We start from the raw sequence: 17909 nt of genomic DNA on the forward strand, positions 1-17909 counted from the left end.
CAATGCCTGTCCAATCAGCTGTTCAACCTCTCAAGGTCTCAGAAGCCACACAAAGTAAAACTCAAATAAGCATCACTGTCCCCCAAAGAGGGAGGCCAAAAGTAAAGTACAATATAGGTGGCTGCTCACACAGCAGTGGTGAGGGCAGTGGTGAGGGCAGCCATGATGGACGGCTTAGAGACAGCGGCTGAAGACAGCGTAGGTTAGACATTTTGGAGACGAGGTCAGAGAGGACAGACTTTGATGGTTTTGTCCAGAGGAGAGACAGGGACTATATCAGCAGAAGGATGCTGAGGATGGAGCTGCCAGGGAACAGGGCTAGAGGTCGACCCAGGAGAAGATACATGGACGTAGTGAGGGAGGACATGAGAGTGGCTGGTGTTGGGGAGGACGATGCAAAGGACAGGGTGAAGTGGAGAAGGTTGATTTGCTGTGTTGACCCCTCACGGGACAAGCCGATCCTGGTCCAAATGTGCCCCCCCCCAGGCAAAGATACACACATGTTTACAGGAGGGTTTATGATATGTGCTGTGTCTGAGTCATCCTAAATCAACTGTGTTGTTGATCTCAAATCAATCATCTGACGTCTCACTGGCAGAAGTTTTGCATTAGATATTACACGGGCTCGGAAGTTTATTTGAATTATATCCAAATTACTGACTGCCGTTGTTGAAACAGCACGACAGCGGTGTTCCCTGGGTAATAAATGACAGCGCGCCGCAAGCCTGGCAAACGCTTTGTAAATGAATACGCTTACGAGTAAATGAATTGGGATTTTCTGTCAAAAAAATAATTATTTATGGGGTGCAGCCATTTATTCACACCAGGAAATCATCAAACTGCGATGAATGAGAAAGAGAGAGTAATATTTCAGGCTGCATCGGCACACACGTCACCTTTTAAGTGATTTACTTTGCAGCCGCCACCGTCAAGAAAATTACACCTCGGAAACACCGAGTGTGAAAAGCCCTTATTCAGGGTCAGTTCACGCAAACTACACGGAAGGCATTTTTTTTTCACCTACATTGAGCCATTTGGATGTTTTTCATTTTATTTGGGACGATATCCAAGTGAGAGATTGTCGCCTGCAACCCAAAACTATGGAGGTGAAAAACGCAAATGTCGAAACAGAAATATTAATCCAAGCAAAGGACTGTTTCTAAGACACAAGGGCGACACTTTAATGTGGATTATTTCTCATAAAAACTGGCTCCAGTGGAAAAAGTACTGGATGCCTTGTTTTTTGTTGCTTATAAATATTTACTATTGACCATGGTCTTGGTGTTTTTGAATAAATGTGTAACAAAATGAGTTTTTAACCAGGGCAGATAGAATTAAAGCTGTAAAAATGTGATTTCTTTACGTGAACTCAGCTCAATACAGAGTTGAGAAAGCAGCACCTGTTGTCAAGTTACTTGTTTTGTTTGTTGTCATTTGCAATGCATATTTCTCAGGGTGTGTCCTGAATGCAGGCAGAGTATCTGTGCTAAACTGCATTTTGGTATATCTTACACAAAGGGACGGATGGATGAGCTATCATGATTATTACGACTGCGTACGAACAGATTGCGGATGGACTCCAGATGTAGTGTAAACCTTAAAGAAGTAACAAGTAGAAGGGCAAAATGAATAAGAAAAGACACTTCCTGGAGCCTCCAGAGGTCAAAGACTACCTGCTGAAAGGAGAAAGATTTACCAAATGGTCAGAGGTCAGTAAATATTTCAACAAGAGGTTTTGCAGGTCTTACATTTGGGCTTTATTTTTCATTTCCAGATGATCAATGATCAAATCCCATTGCGAGTTGAATCACTGATGTTGAATTAATCAACTGTTCTGGAAATAACCTGCAGCAAAAATGTTTAAATTCTGCATCAGCACACTATCATCATCATCATCATCATCAATCAATCAATCAGCTCTTATACACAAAACTGAATAAAAGTCCCAAATGTGTGTGAGCTCTAATTCCATTATCTCCATCAAGGACTCCACAAAGACCGTTCCCGTCACCATGAAGATGGATCCGAAAGGTTTTTACGTCTACTGGATCAACCAAAGCAAGGTAGAAACTCCTCCGTGCAGGATGTGCGGTGGAACGGGAATGTTTTTGTGCATCAGATATCTTAGTAGTCATGTTTCAGTGGCTCACATTCAGAGTGTGTTTTTAATGTTTACCCGATCAGGATCTGATCTGATATATATATCCAGGAGCTGTAAAGTCCTTTGGGTCCCAGCAGCTTGTGTTTATTGATTAGCGCTGATGTGGGCTCACCATCCTGCTGCACTGTGCAGAGGATTTGTGAAGCCCTCCATGGAGAAGACTGTGTCTGTCTGATATTCACTCCATCCCAGTGAAGCCCGTCAAATGTGTGCCTCATGTGTCTGAGCTCTCGCTGTCCATCGTGGTTAAGCTATCATGCATTTTTTTTACACAAATATAGTAAATATTTTTTTCCATCTCGCCAATGGATGCTTTGTGTATGGATCCATATTTGGATTGATGCCTACAAGAGGAATTCAGTCGTGAAGCTCATTCTTCTTGTTTCTAGGAGACCACATTCCTGGATGTTGCTACTATCAGAGACACCAGAACAGGAAAATATGCAAAACTTCCCAAAGTGAGTATCATTATTTAATGCTTAATCTGCTCTGTCATTAATTACAATGGATGTTCTTGTTATATAAGAATCCCAACAAGCATGCAAATTGGGTTTCGAGACCGAGCCTCCTTTCCCATGACTATAAGCCTCATATTTGCATTGCAAAAATGTAAATGGTAGTAATGTACTCAGGCTATTCTCCCACTGTAGAAACATACAGAGGAATACATACATGAACAAACACACTGAGTCATGCTCTGACTCAGTGTGTGCATGAACTTGTATTTTTTTGTATTGTTTGTTTGTTTGAGCCCAAATCTGTCAGTTGTATTTTTCACTGACGTCCACAGAGGGTAGAGGTATGGAGCCACCCTCATCCTCCACCGAGGGGGGAGGGGGGGGGGGGGGGGGGTCATAGTTCCGATCTGAAGTTTGTTTCCCTCAGGGAGGGGAGTCATACTAAACTGGAATCACATCCTCCTCTTTGGCCAGGAAAGCAGCCCCAGAGCTGAAATGAGCAAATCTGAAAGAAGCAAGAAAGATGCTGATAATGGAATTACATAATCAGATTGAAAAAAGAGCAGCCCTGTAATCAGACCCTATCGCTTTAAAAGACAAATGTAATTAGATTACAGTTACTTTAAGAATTTCTTAATTGCATTTTTATTAGATCTTCAAAATGTGTCAATTTTAAATAGATTAAATTAAATATGATTTTTTTTCTTCCTATTGTTATCAAAATAAAGTCAGTATAACAGTTTAGGCAGTGATCACTTTATCAGTATTTTTTTCCATGATGATAATGTAGGTTGTATTTTATTTGCACTGAAAATACCTCCTCGTGGCTTTTGATTAAGAATAAAAAGCAGGTAAGGTGATTTTAATAACTGTAGATGAAGAACATTAACACGCATGTGTCCACTATTTTTGAACTTTGATGTTTCAATTTGTGATTAACTTCCATTTTTTTTAGACTATACCTTTCTGACAGCAATCTGACCCAGCCCTGTGCATGTTTGTATGTCTTGGTCAGCAAATTTGCCTGAGTCAAACAAATTTCCAGAGAACAAACGAAGCCCATGCACTTCCTACGTGTTTCAAACACAACACAGGAGAAACTGACAAAAATATTTTTTTTAAATTGAAGTGCTTAAAAAATAGGTCCCATATGTTTTGTTCTGGTGAAATGTAATTGATTCCTCTCCATACTTTTCACAGCACTCAAAGGTTCGCAATGTGTTCAATCTTGACTTCCCAGACAGCAACCACCTTGCCAAAACTCTGACCATCGTCTCGGGTCCAGACACGGTGAACCTGACCTATCATAACTTCTTTGCCTCAAAGGAGAAAGTGACACAGGTAATAAGCTATTGGGTGTTTCCCTTTTAGTCTTTATGACTCCAATATCCGTATTTAATCAGCACTAATTGAATTAATACACTGCTCTCATCTCCTGTAGAATTATTATATTAGTGCCCTCTAGTGGTAAATGTGTGTCCCTTAAATTTCATACTAGTTTTAGGCCTAATGACACCTGATTTATGATGCCAATGAAATTAATGTGCTCGTATTTATCTGTGATTAAATGCGCATCAGAACTGGGCGAATGATATCCTTGCGATTGCCTACAACGCTGCGAGAAACAACTCGCACAGACAAGTCTTCCTGGATAAAATGTAAGCGAACAGTGATTTCACAGTTTCACCATTCATATATCACGGCAGTGGAGTTTAAGGCTTTGCTTTGCATTTTAGATATACCCGCATTTCTCTTCACAACAACAAGGATGGCAAGATCCCAGTGAAATAGTAGGCTGCATTGCAAACAGGAACACAGTTGGAGTCTGTACAAGAGACGTCTGTAGCTTCCGCTCAGTTTCCAATGCTGTCTATTCACAGCATTTACAAGATGTTCCCTGCGGATAAGAAGAGGGTAGAAAGTGCATTAACAGCTGCGCACCTCCCCAAAGGAAAGGTTAGTTACTTTTTAATTCCACCTATTCTTGGATTTACAATTACAAAATGTTTTTTTTTTTTTTTTACTAATTGTGTATCTTTTAAATTGCAGTATGACTCCATGAAAGCTGATGTCTTCACTGAATCTGCCTTCAAGCTCTTTCTTGCTAATCTCTGCCCCCGGCCTGAGATCCTTGAGATCTTCACTTCTTAGTGAGTCAGTGATCATCCCATGATACGACTCAATGATCCTCAAATTCTTATTTTATGGCTTGTAAAATTTCCATACGTGTCTTAAATCAGGTATTATTCTATTGTCATATTTATTCTTTTGAGGCTTCACCAAATCGTATGTTAAAAATATTTTTTTTAAATTGTGCTGCGCTTGTTTTTCTCATCAGTATTTTGCTTTCTGTGAAAAATATTTTCAACCAACCATCAGGATCAACCATTTTTAAAGAGACACCTGCTTTACATATTCTAATCCACTGGGATGAGCTTCTAATTAACGGATTAGCTACCTGGAACAGGCTCCGGTGGCAGGTAGCATCAGCATCATGTGGAATTCTGCCATTTCTCCCTGTGCTCTCCAGCTCCAACAAACCCACCATGACAAAAGAGAACTTCACCAAGTTCCTGAACGAGAAACAGAGGGATTCTCGGCTCAACGAAGAGCTGTTTCCACGTCTGCGGCAGGACCAGATCAAGGCGCTGATCGACAAATATGAACCCAGCACCTCTAATTCAAACAGAAGTGAGATTAGGTGGTGCAAGGTTTGTTAGAAGGGGAACCTTTGCAAACTTCAACGTGCCTCACTTGTTCATCTGCAGATCTGATTACTCCAGAAGGTCTCCTAAACTTCCTGATGGGTCCAGAGATGTCAGTTGTCATGCAGGACAGGCTGGCCAAGTGTCAAGACATGAGCCAGCCCATACCACACTACTTCATCAAGTCCTCCCACAACACGTACCTGACAGGTTGCATGCACATTTTCAACTTGGCTAATGCACTCTAATAAATGGCCTGGGGCCTCACCGATCAACCGTGCGTACGTCCGGTATATCACATTCCCTACAATGCAGTTTAACAGGCCACCACTAAAGCACAATTTGCAGCGAGAGCCGATTTTCCTAATGTAAACGGAGCATCAAGATATTCATTCATTCAAGTTAGTCCCGTGCTGCGCATGTGCGCCCCCAAATACTAACCCGTCTTCACAGCATCACTACTAGTCAGTGGTTAAAGTTAGTGACTTCCTGTTTGTAGCTGGTTAAACTACAGCTTCAGATCTTTCTAACAAGCCCCTGATTGTCTCCGTGTGCAAAGAACTCATGCTAATAACCCCGTGCGTAAAGTGTGGAATGTCATAGTTAATCAGCCTTACGCGTGCTCTCCCGCTCACTCCTCTCGCGTTTGCTGCTTATACCGGAGGACAGCGAACCAAACCGTGTATTTTAACGCATCTCCACTTCAGTTAAAAGCGTCTCCAACTCGCTTTCTGTTTAGTTTCTCTTATTTCCGGGCTTACTCATCTTTTTGTTTTCATTTTCTTGTCGCGTATGGGAATCTCAGACGCAGGGGTCATTTACATATGATTTGCATATGTAAATTGTGGCGGGGTCGGTGCTGGATTCCACGTTGATTGAGATGCAGGAAGGAAATGTGCTTGGATTCCTGCGTGCGGGTTCATAGATCTGGAATTCTTTTGTGCATACGCCGTTTTCTGGATTTGTGCGTACGCCATGTTTCAGTAGGAAATCCACCCAAGTCTTGTGACGTGAGGCCCCTGGTGAGAGTTAATGTGGGATGTTTGGTTTGTATTTCTGTCACCATCCAGCTGGACAGTTCTCAGGCGTCTCGTCTCCGGAGATGTACCGTCAGTGTCTGCTGTCTGGCTGCCGCTGCCTGGAGTTGGACTGTTGGAAGGGCAAACCTCCAGATGAAGAACCAATCATTACCCATGGCTTCACCATGACAACTGAGATCCTCTTCAAGGTGGTAACACACGCACACACACACGCACACACTCACAAGATTTGGACAAACATTCAATGCAGAGTCGTATATATTCTCCATTTCACACATTCATGTATTAATTTTCTGAATCTGGAATCCAAACCAGCAAACAAAATGATCATTTTATTTTTCTGTACGTGCTTAATCATTATTTTGTCCAGCTGTAAATAAAAGCTGCCTTTTGATCAATCATTTGATATTTTACATTTTTTACAAATGACATTTTTTGCTGTTTCCATTGAAATGGGATTTTATTTTATTTTACCAGGTAACAGCTTCTCATTTATAATGATAACCTCGCAAGAAGCCCCAGGAGACACAAGATTTAAGGAAACAGATAAAAGGAAACCGTACAGCATAATCAAAGACAAATAATAAACAATAAAGGGGCGGCCATCTTCTCTCTTGCCTGTATACAAATCTATATTCACTAACTTTAGACTCCTCAGCAGAATGAAGGCTTTTCATACTGATGTTTTGCATATGATTAATCTCAATAGTAGGAAGAAGAAGAAAAAATCTAACAGAGAAAAAGAAGCAGTGCAGACAATTTATTACAACCTTTATTGTGAGGCCGAGCAGCGTCTGGTAAATATTTCCTCCATAATGTCTCATAACTCTTGGACCTTTTCTAGTAAATGTCCAGCTCCCAGTTTCTTGCAAGCAACAGTGCATTGTTTCAGAATGGCATCTTCATGTATACACTCGCTAGAAACATATTCCTGCAGCTCGTCATGGATATCACGATGCGTCTGTAAATTCACCTTTTATTATTGCTAATGTGCATGGAATGAAGGTTTGCCTAAAACTACGCCGTAGCGCACAAACTCACACGTAAACACACAAGCAGTCACCTCCGCCATCGTCTCACACTCGATACATCCATTTAAGGGCAGATGGAGCTCCACGGTCCCCCCCGGGGCCCGGAGACAACGTCTCACTTCAATGTACTGTGGGCCTGCAGATGTGACATGTTTGGAGGTTACTGCAGGGCTTTTGCATGCAAGCAAAGGCTCTGCAGTTCTTCGTGCTGTCGCTCCTCATATTTCAGGGGAGCGTTAATGATCGGCTCAATCTGCTAATCTCAGGTCAGTGGTTGTTTTTACACCTGACATAAAAACTAGGAAATAGTTCTCGGCACGTCTGCCCGACCGTCCGTGATCTTTACATACTTTATGCTGTCACAACCAAAAGTGACATGTATCAGAGGTGCCTTTCAATGATTTTTAATTTGTCTGGTTTCCATGGAAACGTGCTGTTTTAATTTACTAATCATCATCTCATAAACTACCGTATTCATTCTAGTTTCACAAAACTTCATACATAATTTAGCTGTAATTAGTGTTCCTTCCTTGTAACATTTGGTTATTTTACAAGTTTTGCATTTACATTTTTCCATGGAAAGATCATTTACACTACTGTAACACTTACTTGTGTTTATATCTTTTTTGGGTGCATATTTTAAAAGCTTATATAATTCTAATAGTAGTAAAATTAACAAAACTACTCATTTAATTCTGATGTGTGACAGGATGTGATCGAGGCCATTGCTGAGAGTGCCTTCAAGACCTCACAGTATCCAGTTGTGCTCTCATTCGAGAACCACGTTGACTCGTAAGACCGCAACGTTTCAGTGAACTCGTGACATGTAATGGCATTAGCATAATGTAATTACGGCTGGATGTCATTATCCCAAATGGAATATTTATGGGAAATATCAGGAGCACTTGCCTTGCTGCAGCAGATGGAGGCATTACTCTGCTTTATTCCAGGGTGAAACAGCAGGAGAAGATGGCAAACTACTGCAAAACCATATTTGGTGATACCCTGCTAACAGAGCCGCTGGACAAATACCCTGTGAGTTCACTATCTACAACACGGCTGTCAAAGCACTGGAGTGAGATAAAGGTTATATATTTAAGTGGGGACTTTGGCTGTTACGCAGAGAGCCTTGTGATAGATTAGATGCGGAATTATCTTGTTATCCTGCGAGACTTCAGCTGAACAGAGCACTCGAACCACATTAGCACCGAGGCGGTGAATGGAGCAGTTCAAGTTTCATGTTTGGCCTCTGTCTTGTTTCTGCCAGACATGACCCTCACAGGCTCCTGTATCTATACCATCCAACATCTGTTCACCTCCTCTGAGCTGTGTGTGTGTGTGTGTGTGTGTGTGGTCATGATTAAAAACAGAAAGTCTGTATATTTTATAGTTTTGTCTGGAAATTGGCCAACTCTGGTAAAAATGTTTGTTTGTTCTGTTTAAAGTGTATTCTATAATTTCTCACAGCTTTCATTCATTCATACATTCGTTTGTCATTCATTCATTTTCTGTAGCACTTATAGGGCTGGAGCCAGTCCAAGTTTCTTCCTTCTATTAACTGGTTTCCGTGGAATCTTGTGTTTTGAAGTTGCTAGGCAACATGCAGAGACAGCATGCAGTAGTGTTACCAGACACATCAGACCCATGAGTCATTTTTACACTTTGGCTATTATTATTATTAATAATAATAATAAATATTATAATAAATAATTAATCCACTTGCCATAAGACAACAGAACTCATCTTGATTTCCTCAACAGCTACGGACCTGAACAAATCTAATTCTGTCAGTATTTACCCAGATATCCAGGATTTTATTTTATTTCCATTTTCATCTGTGACATCCAGCTGAAGCCCGGCCAGCAGATCCCCAGCCCATCGGAGCTCATGGGCAAAATTCTTATCAAAAACAAGAAGGGCGGTCATGAAAAGCCGACCCAGCCAAAGCAAAAGGTCGCTGCAGTTGCTGCTGACCAGAACACAACCACAGCTGCACCAACCCAGGACCTGAACACCCCGTCTCAGGATGCTGACAACCCAGCAGCCAGCAGCCAGGAGAGCCAAGGTGGACCATTATTTAATAACTACATTTGGACAGACTAAAGCAGGGAATCGATTTTGATTTATAACCGTCCTCATTTTCAGTAAATATGACTATGAAATGCATTTTCCACGCATTTTCCCAGAGGGGGATGCAGTGGTGGAGGACAACGAGGAGCAGGAGGACACAGAGGAGCAGGACGAAGAGAAAATGAAGACATCAGATGAGGTAGACCACGCGGATGTGATGTTTCATTGCTTCGTGAATCATCCTTGCTTTGCTCAAGCAGCTCAAACCTCACTTTTAACCTCACAGGGCACAGCTGGACAGGAGGTAACAGCATATGAGGCGATGTCATCCCTGGTCAACTACATCCAGCCCAACAAATTCATCTCCTTTGGCAATGCCATAAGTATGTCTTCATCACTTTAGCTGTACAATGTCAGATGAATACATCACAGGTATGCACTGGAAGTTGTATCCTTCTTCCTTCACAGAGAAAAACAAGAGTTATGTCATCTCATCTTTTGTCGAGACCAAAGGGGAGACAATGATTTCGAAGACTGCTGTCGAATTTGTTGAGTATCCTTTTAAAAACGCTTGCAGATGCTGTCGAGCTCCAAAATAACGCCAGCCTTTATCACAAGGGGCCAAAAATATACCAGTGTGGCCTGGTTTTACAGATAAATATAGAACATTTCCTTCCTAAACCATCACTCTCAGGTACAATAAGAGGCAGATGAGCAGGATTTACCCCAAAGGAACGAGAATGGACTCTTCCAACTACAGCCCACAGCCTTTCTGGAACGCAGGCTGCCAGATGGTGGCGCTCAATTACCAGACAATGGGTAGACATGGACACACAATGCACTGATTACCACAGAAACAAATAACGAAGCATCACAGCTATGTGTCCATGAGAGGAAGTAACCAGACGCTTCTTTTTAATGCAGAGCTTCTATTTCTGCCCACAGCAGGGCAGTGTTGCACCTCTTTATGTTGCACAGGCCTCTGCGTCCCCAAATACTTGCCTCTTCTCCTTTTGCTGATGAGAGGGGGGGTGTGTTGGGTCTATTTGTGTCTATTTTCAGATTTCCCCATGCAGCTGAACATGGCTCTGTTTGAATTCAACGGCAGAACGGGCTACCTCCTCAAGCACGATGTGATGCGTCGCAGCGACAAGAAGTTTGATCCATTCTGTGACAGGATCGACACCGTTGTGGCGAGCACACTCACAATAAAGGCATAGCTACATCCTTTTTTATTATTATGCTCCTTTCCTTTGGCTGTTCTGCTTCTGAAATATGTGCACCCACCAAAAAAAAAACACATAAAAAGTAAGAATGGTAACTTATATATGTGTGGGTAAAAGTTGTTATAAAGTAAAACTACCTTATTTATACTATTGCATTAAACGGAAAATGATGCACAAAAACACAAATGTGTATTTGTGCATCATTTCTTATCTTTGAAATTTTTTTATCTTTGAAATTGAACACAAATTTAGCCTCAATAACGTTCAAAGGTGTGTCTATAAGAGTGTGTTTGTGTGTGTGTGTGTGTGTGTTTGCAAACACGTTTCCACTCATTTATTTGCAGTCGATAACAGCTCAAGCTTCATGCTGTGAGCGATACACGGTTCCTGATCCTGAAACCACAGCTCTGTTTTTATCTGTTGTGTCCTGATCGCATGTCGACACAACAGGAATCCTCCATACGGATAAACATGTATATCATGCACCTCTCTCTTACCAGATCTATTCCGGGCAATTTTTATCTGACAAGAATGTGAAAACAGGAGTCGATGTGGAGGTGATCGGGCTGCCAGGGGACCCCAAGAAAAAATTTCGCACCAAGTGGTCCCCCATGCCCAACGCCATCAACCCAGTGTGGAATGAGGAGCCTTTCGTGTTTGAGAAGGTCGGCAGATTAAAAATGTCAAAATGTGTATGAATATGTTTGTGTGAGAGCAGCACTCTGCGGCTCTTATTATCATTTATAAATATAAATGGCTTATATATATCATTTATAAATATAAATATTCATTTATATTTGTTGTAATAATAAATGCTGTAGATCCTGCTCCCTGAAATGGCCTCTCTGAGAATTGTTGTCCACGAGGAGAGCGGTAAATTCTTAGGACACAGGATCATCCCACTTGATGCTATCCAATCAGGTCAGTGAATGGGAGCGAGAATCTTTCATGCCATTCGCTTCAACTATTCTGCATATCTTAAAGCACCACTGAGTCAGCCAAGGCCACAAATTATTGCTAATGTGTTTTAGCCTGCCTCTGGATCGGGGGCGCAGCTGTTTTTTTATTTTATTCACTTTGGTTTGTTTCATGCCTTGCAGGTTTCCATCATATCTGCCTGCGCAGTGAGAGCAACATGCCCCTCACTTTACCTGCTCTTTTTGTGTACATCGAGGTCAAGGATTACATCCCTGCAGCCTTTGCAGGTGCTTGACTTTTCACTTTAATTGTTCCTTTAAGTGCAACACAACAGTCAGGGTCAAGACTGTTCTTTGTACCTGCATTTTGTTTTCCTGCTTGATTCAAGTACAACTTATTGCTTATTACATGCACTGATCCATGCATTTCTTTACCAGATTTCACAGATGCTTTATTTAACCCAACAAAGGGCACAGAGAAGACCCAAAAGATCACAAAGGAGGTAATAAAAAGCCAGCATGTATCAGTGATTTACCCGGCACTCCCTTAAACACTAATTAACTTCCAGGAAGATGATTGGCCTTGTTAGGTTTGTGATGCTCCTGTCGTTTGTGTGCTCCCGCAGGCTTCCTCCGACTATGTCTCCCCCTATGAGCTGCCTCTTGTAGTCCAATCTGTCACAGAAAAGGCGAAGGAAAGTCAAGCTCTTGCTGCAGGTAATGAAGCTTGTGAAGTTTATTTTGAGACGGGCGGACCCTTGATTTGGTCACTGTGTCGTGTTCTAGCCCCGAGACTTTATTGCCTCCGAGGCACTCTACGTATACCAGACAACAAATAGCACGCTTGTTACTAGAAAACACTGGAGATAGGGCAAAGCTCCGCCAACGCGAAATCCACTGAAGCCTGAACAATCAGAATATAGTTTCCAGGATACGTCAATGCAAAACCCTTTAATACTTGTGTATTTACACGTATCTGAAATAAGAAATGGGATTGCTCTCAGTCGCATGCATACATACAGAATTAATTAAATTACAAATTAAATTAATGACGCCTAATTATATGATTCTTCAGTAGTTATATGTTATTAGCGAAATAATCCTTCATTCATTTCATAATGGTTGCCGGATCCGGACCTTCTATTCATCCAAATATAACTTATTGGCCTTCACAGATACACGAAGTCTAGATAAAGACTCTGTGCAATCAGTCTCCACGACTGTCTGTTACCACTTACCATATACTGCTAATCTTTGTAAAGAATAGCAGTCTAAATAATTAGACAAAACAATCACTACCTGACAGCACTGGGCACAAAAGAAAAGCACTTTAAAAAAAGCTTAGGTGCTTGTAAATTTGTTTCGGGTCTTTGCCGCTGAATTAAAACACTACGTTTAAACTTTACGCTTCCTCTAGAAAAGGCAGCATCAGAATCTAAAGTGGACGTCAATGCCAGCAACAAATCAACCATTTCTCCACCGCAAGCAAGTGTCCAAGGAGCTACAGAAGAGACGGAGAACACATCAGAACCTCCACAACCTGAAGAAGAAGAAGCTCCACATCCTCCTGACAACGCGCCAGCTGCAGGAAACGTTGCATCCGAAACGCCTTCTGAAGCTCCGCAAACCAGGGACGAGCCCGTGAACGACGCCAGCACAAACTCCGAGACCGCTGTGGACGATAAACCAGAGACACAAGATGAAGAGCTTGCAGCTGTTGAGGCTGTCCCCTGTCCAACAAGTTCATCACCAGAGGCTGCGGGATCAGAGGACTCGCCTCAGCAGCCATCGTGCAGTGAAGGTAAAGGTAAAGAATCCCAGGCAGCAACGTGTAAGCAGATTCAGACTTCTGAATAAGCCCTATGTATTCATGTTTTTACTGCAGAGCGTTCCACAGTGACTGCTGAAGAACTGACAAAGCACAAGAACTATTTGAAGGCCATGAAACGCCAGGAGAGAGAGATGAAGGGAGTGGAAAAGAAGTATCAGAAAAAAACAGAGGACCTGATTCAGAAATACTCCGACGCCTTCAAAGCCATCAAGAAGAAGGGCTCGATGAAGAAAACGGAGTGAGGATTCATTTGCGTTCGACAATAAGCTGGTTGCATGCTGTACCCGGAAAAGGCAAAGGTTGTTCAATCGACGAAGTCTTTGCCCCCTTGCGGATGTCGTGTCCTGTGCTCTGTTTCCTCCAGGGGAGAAGGAAACACCTCTGACAATGGTTCGAAGGCAGAGCGGGTTCAGGATCAGAAGGAGAAAATGCAGGTGGAGCTGCAGGCTCTGTGGACCGAACAGTACGATCAGCTGAGGAAGAAGAAAGAGCAGTCTGCTACAGAGGTCAGAAAAATACAGGTTTCAGTTCAAAGCTTGGCTGCACGGTGACACCTGACAGCAGATTTATGGGATGGTAATATCAGCCTGCAAGAGTGCAAACGAATTCATTTGATCTGATGCCTGTTTTAAACTTCTCTAAACTTATAAACTATCCCTTATCAAGACTACAGGGTTATGTTTTGGTGCATTAGGAGCTTAAAAGACACATATCTTTTTTTCCCACGCCCAACATTACGGCTGGCATTGTCTCCACATCAAGGCCCATTTATTTTTCCATTTAGCAACACTTCCCTAGTTAGAAGTTTTTTTTTTTTTTTGCTTTATAATTTCCATAAGTTAACGCCTCACTGCGTGGCACACAGATCATACTTTGTATGTCGGCTGAGGCCTATAGCGCCTCGCATGCGATGTCTTGGATGAAATATCGTCAAAATTAATTCATGCAAATTAAATTAAGGGTTGAATGTGTGTTTGGACAGTTTGGACATCTCGACTGTGACGCTGTCGCTGTCTTCTTCTGTTGTTACAGAGATTGGCTAAACTGTTGGACATGGCATCAGAGAGACACGGCAGCGAGCTGAGGACACTGGAGAGGTGTGAGCACACTCACAACACTTCTGGGACACGCTGTACACGATGGACAGCAGAGGGCTTTGCTGAATCTATCCAATCTGCGACTTGGCGTGCGTGTCTGCGTGTGCGTGTGTGTGTGTGTGTGTGTGTGATCTGAGGTAAATCATTTGACATTTTGGAAAGATGGTATCTGAAATAATGAATGACTCACTCACCCAACAGTGCAGGTTTTCCAGTGTCCTTGCTTGGCTTGTGTTGCCGTGGACGTTTGTGAGTCAGTGTCCCCGGCTGGCAGATGGTGATCTCAGGACAGACTATTATCCGACAGGTGTTTAAACAGCAGTAGGGCAGCGAGGGGCGACCCAGGTCATCTGTCAGCCCACGTAGACAGTAACGCATCACATTCAAGTCTTCTTTTCAGTGGAAAGGTCATATCTGAAAGCAGCAGCCCTGTTGTTTGTTCATCTTTGACTTTTAGGGTCGAAATCCAGCAGCGGTCCTGATTCTTTTTCTTTTTCTGTTTTTGCTTTGCTTTGCAGTGAAATCAAAGAAGATAGGAAGCGAGCGCTCTCGAAACGTCCGAGTTCAGAGAGAGGAAAGTGAGTTGATTTGCTTATTTAGTGAGTTTCCATTCGTCGCAGACGCAGCGATGAAATGAATTCTAAACAGGGCAATGTCGGCTCAGCTCCTTTCCCTGCCGCTATGAGACGTTGCAAGTCTGACTCAATTTGATGCAGGCCAACCATTACGCACAGCACAAGAGGTCTAATTGAACATTATAAATATCTTCTCCTAGGATGAAAAAGGCCATGAGCATGGATCTGTTGGATGAGACTATTCAGTCTGATGGAGCAGTAAGTAGTCTTCCAAACTATAGTTGTAGGCTTCTATTCATGGGATAATGGGTGATGCATAGGAAGCATTTAAATATAGTCAGGCAGACACACAACTAACAGGGAACACTGGTTCCCGGTTAGTCCTCCTCTTCCTCTTCCTCTTCTCTGCTGTCGTCTCATTTCCCATCTTTGGTTCCCTTTCATGCTTTCTTTGCTCAAGGTTTGGTGTGGCCCACCTTAAACAGGAAGGTGCAAGGACTCGCCCCGCCTTCACTCGGCTGCTACGCCAGCGCGTCAGTCTGTTCCAACACATTTTGCATTCAGGAGTGTAACTATGGTTACAGCGAGGCAGCAAGTGTCTGAAGATCTGAACAAAACATAGCAGCGTCACACATCGCAGTGCTTTCCCTGCATCTGCACACATGTTCCCAGACACACACACACACACGTGTTTGCTTGCAGGTACCCGCACATTTCCCAACCATAAATACGAGCTTGGACATTTACTCACAAACCACCCACATGCACAAACAACCTTCTACTCACAGACCAGAGTGCAGCAGGCCTTGATGACTTGTTCATTACTCAGAAGCTGTTCACAGGGGGGGCTGGCTCATCCACGTGTGGTCGATGACTCACTGAGCGCTGTCCGTGTTCCTCTGTCGACTCCTGAAGCAAGAAGACCTGTAGTATTTGGGTTAAGGATCCAGACACTTCGCTCCTCTCTGGTCATCTCCATCGAACTGGCAGAACGCCCCCAATGCGTTGCATTCACATTTCAGATCACTTAATCTCATGAATAAGCATTTGCTAATTGATCATGGGGGGAATTTATGACACGGCCCCCCTCTCTGATCCACATTTAATCAGTAAGCATGGCGAGGTGCGGAAATAGATGTGTAGTCTAAAACTAGTCCAGCAGCCTGTGACATAAATATATTGATCGGCTTGCTCAGGTTGCATCCCAGGCGTGCATTCAGATTCACACACACACACACACACACACACACACACACACACACATATAAATGCACTCACAGGATGGAACATGAGCAGGTGAGCATCTCATAGAAATGCAAACAGCAAATATTGTCAGATACCACATGTGAACCCACAAAGTCGCCTTCACCAACAACTTGATGCATCGTACTTTATTGCACCGTCACAGATCGCAGACGACGACCCGCAGGAGGAGGATCTAATGAAGAAGCAGGCAGCCACAGTGGAAGAGATCAAGAGCTTCAGTAATCAGGTACACATGCTAACAGCAGGACACACTTGTTCTTCGTTAATAACCTTGGAACTTAAGGTTTGATTTGAACCTGCCCGTTTGCAAAAAATCTTTTTTTGGGGGGGGACTCCTGAGAGGCTTACCCAAACTTTAAACATTACCAGATATCTCTAACCACGGCCCCCCACGCGAAAAACAAAAACGGTTTTGTCTCCTTTAATCCGATATATGGGGACTCATCTGATGTAATGCACTGTAAATTCTATTACACAAACTGCACACACACACACACACATCGACCATCAACCACGGCCATCTGTCCATGTTTAGCGATTCCGGTGGCGGATGACGACTCCAATCCAGGCCAATTGAGAAAGCACCAAGCCCCCACCCACCGCTGTAAATGATGTCATAGCATTTAATGACAATGCTTTGCTTTGAATTGGTAAAATTCTTGGCTGTTGACGTTGAGAAAAGAGGCGTCGCATAGTTTAGTTATTGACGCGCGAACAACAGATGGGCGATTTGTTTTTGTCTCACCAGCAGTAGTACGAGCTTTTTGATAGTGAGATAAGCAGTGGGAGGAAATGATGTGTTTGTTAACAAAGGGACAGATGAGGATCATTTATTCCTTACATTGTGAAAGCTAATCGTTATGTCTATAATTATTAAGTATTGATCAATTTACTTTTCATGACAATATTATCAAATATCCTCAGAATAGCTTATCATCGCTCGCATCAATCGGCCTGTGCCCCTGAGCTCAAGCCAGTTTCCAAAGCTTGGATTTCACAATGATCTTTGCACAAATCCATTCTCTAAAGATTATGTTAAGCACCCGGCACCTTTGGCTCCTGTGTCTGCAGCTTAATCAGGAGGCCCTGATGGAGCATGCACAGAAAATGAGGTCCCTGCCAGCAGAGGTGAAGGAGGCCGTCAATGTCTGTGTGGGGGCCCACTTCCCCGAGCTGGTCGATCAGGCTGTAGACAAGAAGGTGGAGTGTGTGGGCATCTATGGAAATGTCTTCCTGGGTTAAAATATGCTTTTTCAGCTAACTTTAAATCATGTTACATAGCATACAATTTCAGTATATGGTAGACAAATTATCAATCAGGGATGCCGTGAGTGATTTTTTAAAATTTTGTTTATGCAATAAATAACAGTTTGAAACCATATTGACATTTTCATTGATGTACTGTATCGCAAATATTAAATGATGTGGGCTCGATTTTAATTTCCAAATGTACTCTTTATTTATCTTCAATCTCACCAGTTAAGAATGGATTATTTTCAGTGAGAACGATCTAAGCCCATAGCTAAAAGCCT

General features: G+C 42.7%; 1 protein-coding gene across 1 annotated transcript; it reads left to right on the top strand.

Annotated features, from left to right (window-relative positions):
* Positions 1-1625: 1625 nt before the first annotated feature.
* Positions 1626-17692, top strand: plcb2 (phospholipase C, beta 2). The gene is made up of 32 exons (XM_068752065.1): positions 1626-1709; positions 1986-2063; positions 2551-2619; positions 3820-3960; positions 4198-4277; positions 4356-4409; positions 4500-4575; positions 4669-4769; positions 5150-5310; positions 5388-5534; positions 6395-6552; positions 8105-8187; positions 8346-8430; positions 9244-9460; positions 9582-9664; positions 9752-9848; positions 9934-10018; positions 10160-10284; positions 10528-10679; positions 11192-11356; positions 11513-11612; positions 11792-11896; positions 12047-12111; positions 12235-12325; positions 13026-13409; positions 13494-13677; positions 13804-13945; positions 14472-14536; positions 15055-15114; positions 15312-15369; positions 16520-16603; positions 17449-17692. Exons 1-32 carry the CDS (start codon positions 1626-1628, stop codon positions 17617-17619), a joined length of 3750 nt encoding a protein of 1249 aa, XP_068608166.1. The 3' UTR covers positions 17620-17692.
* The last annotated feature ends 217 nt before the right edge of the window (positions 17693-17909 follow it).

The sequence above is a fragment of the Brachionichthys hirsutus genome, chromosome 18 (assembly GCF_040956055.1).
Source record: "Brachionichthys hirsutus isolate HB-005 chromosome 18, CSIRO-AGI_Bhir_v1, whole genome shotgun sequence".
In the NCBI taxonomy this organism is placed as follows: Eukaryota; Metazoa; Chordata; class Actinopteri; order Lophiiformes; family Brachionichthyidae; genus Brachionichthys; species Brachionichthys hirsutus.

Excerpts from the sequence above, each read along its gene's own strand:
- plcb2 (XM_068752065.1), top strand. The coding sequence starts at position 1,626 with ATGAATAAGAAAAGACACTTCCTGGAGCCTCCAGAGGTCAAAGACTAC. Across the intron at positions 6,553-8,104 it reads CAACTGAGATCCTCTTCAAG|GATGTGATCGAGGCCATTGC; the intron begins GTGGTAACACAC and ends GATGTGTGACAG. Across the intron at positions 14,537-15,054 it reads GAGCTGAGGACACTGGAGAG|TGAAATCAAAGAAGATAGGA; the intron begins GTGTGAGCACAC and ends TTTGCTTTGCAG.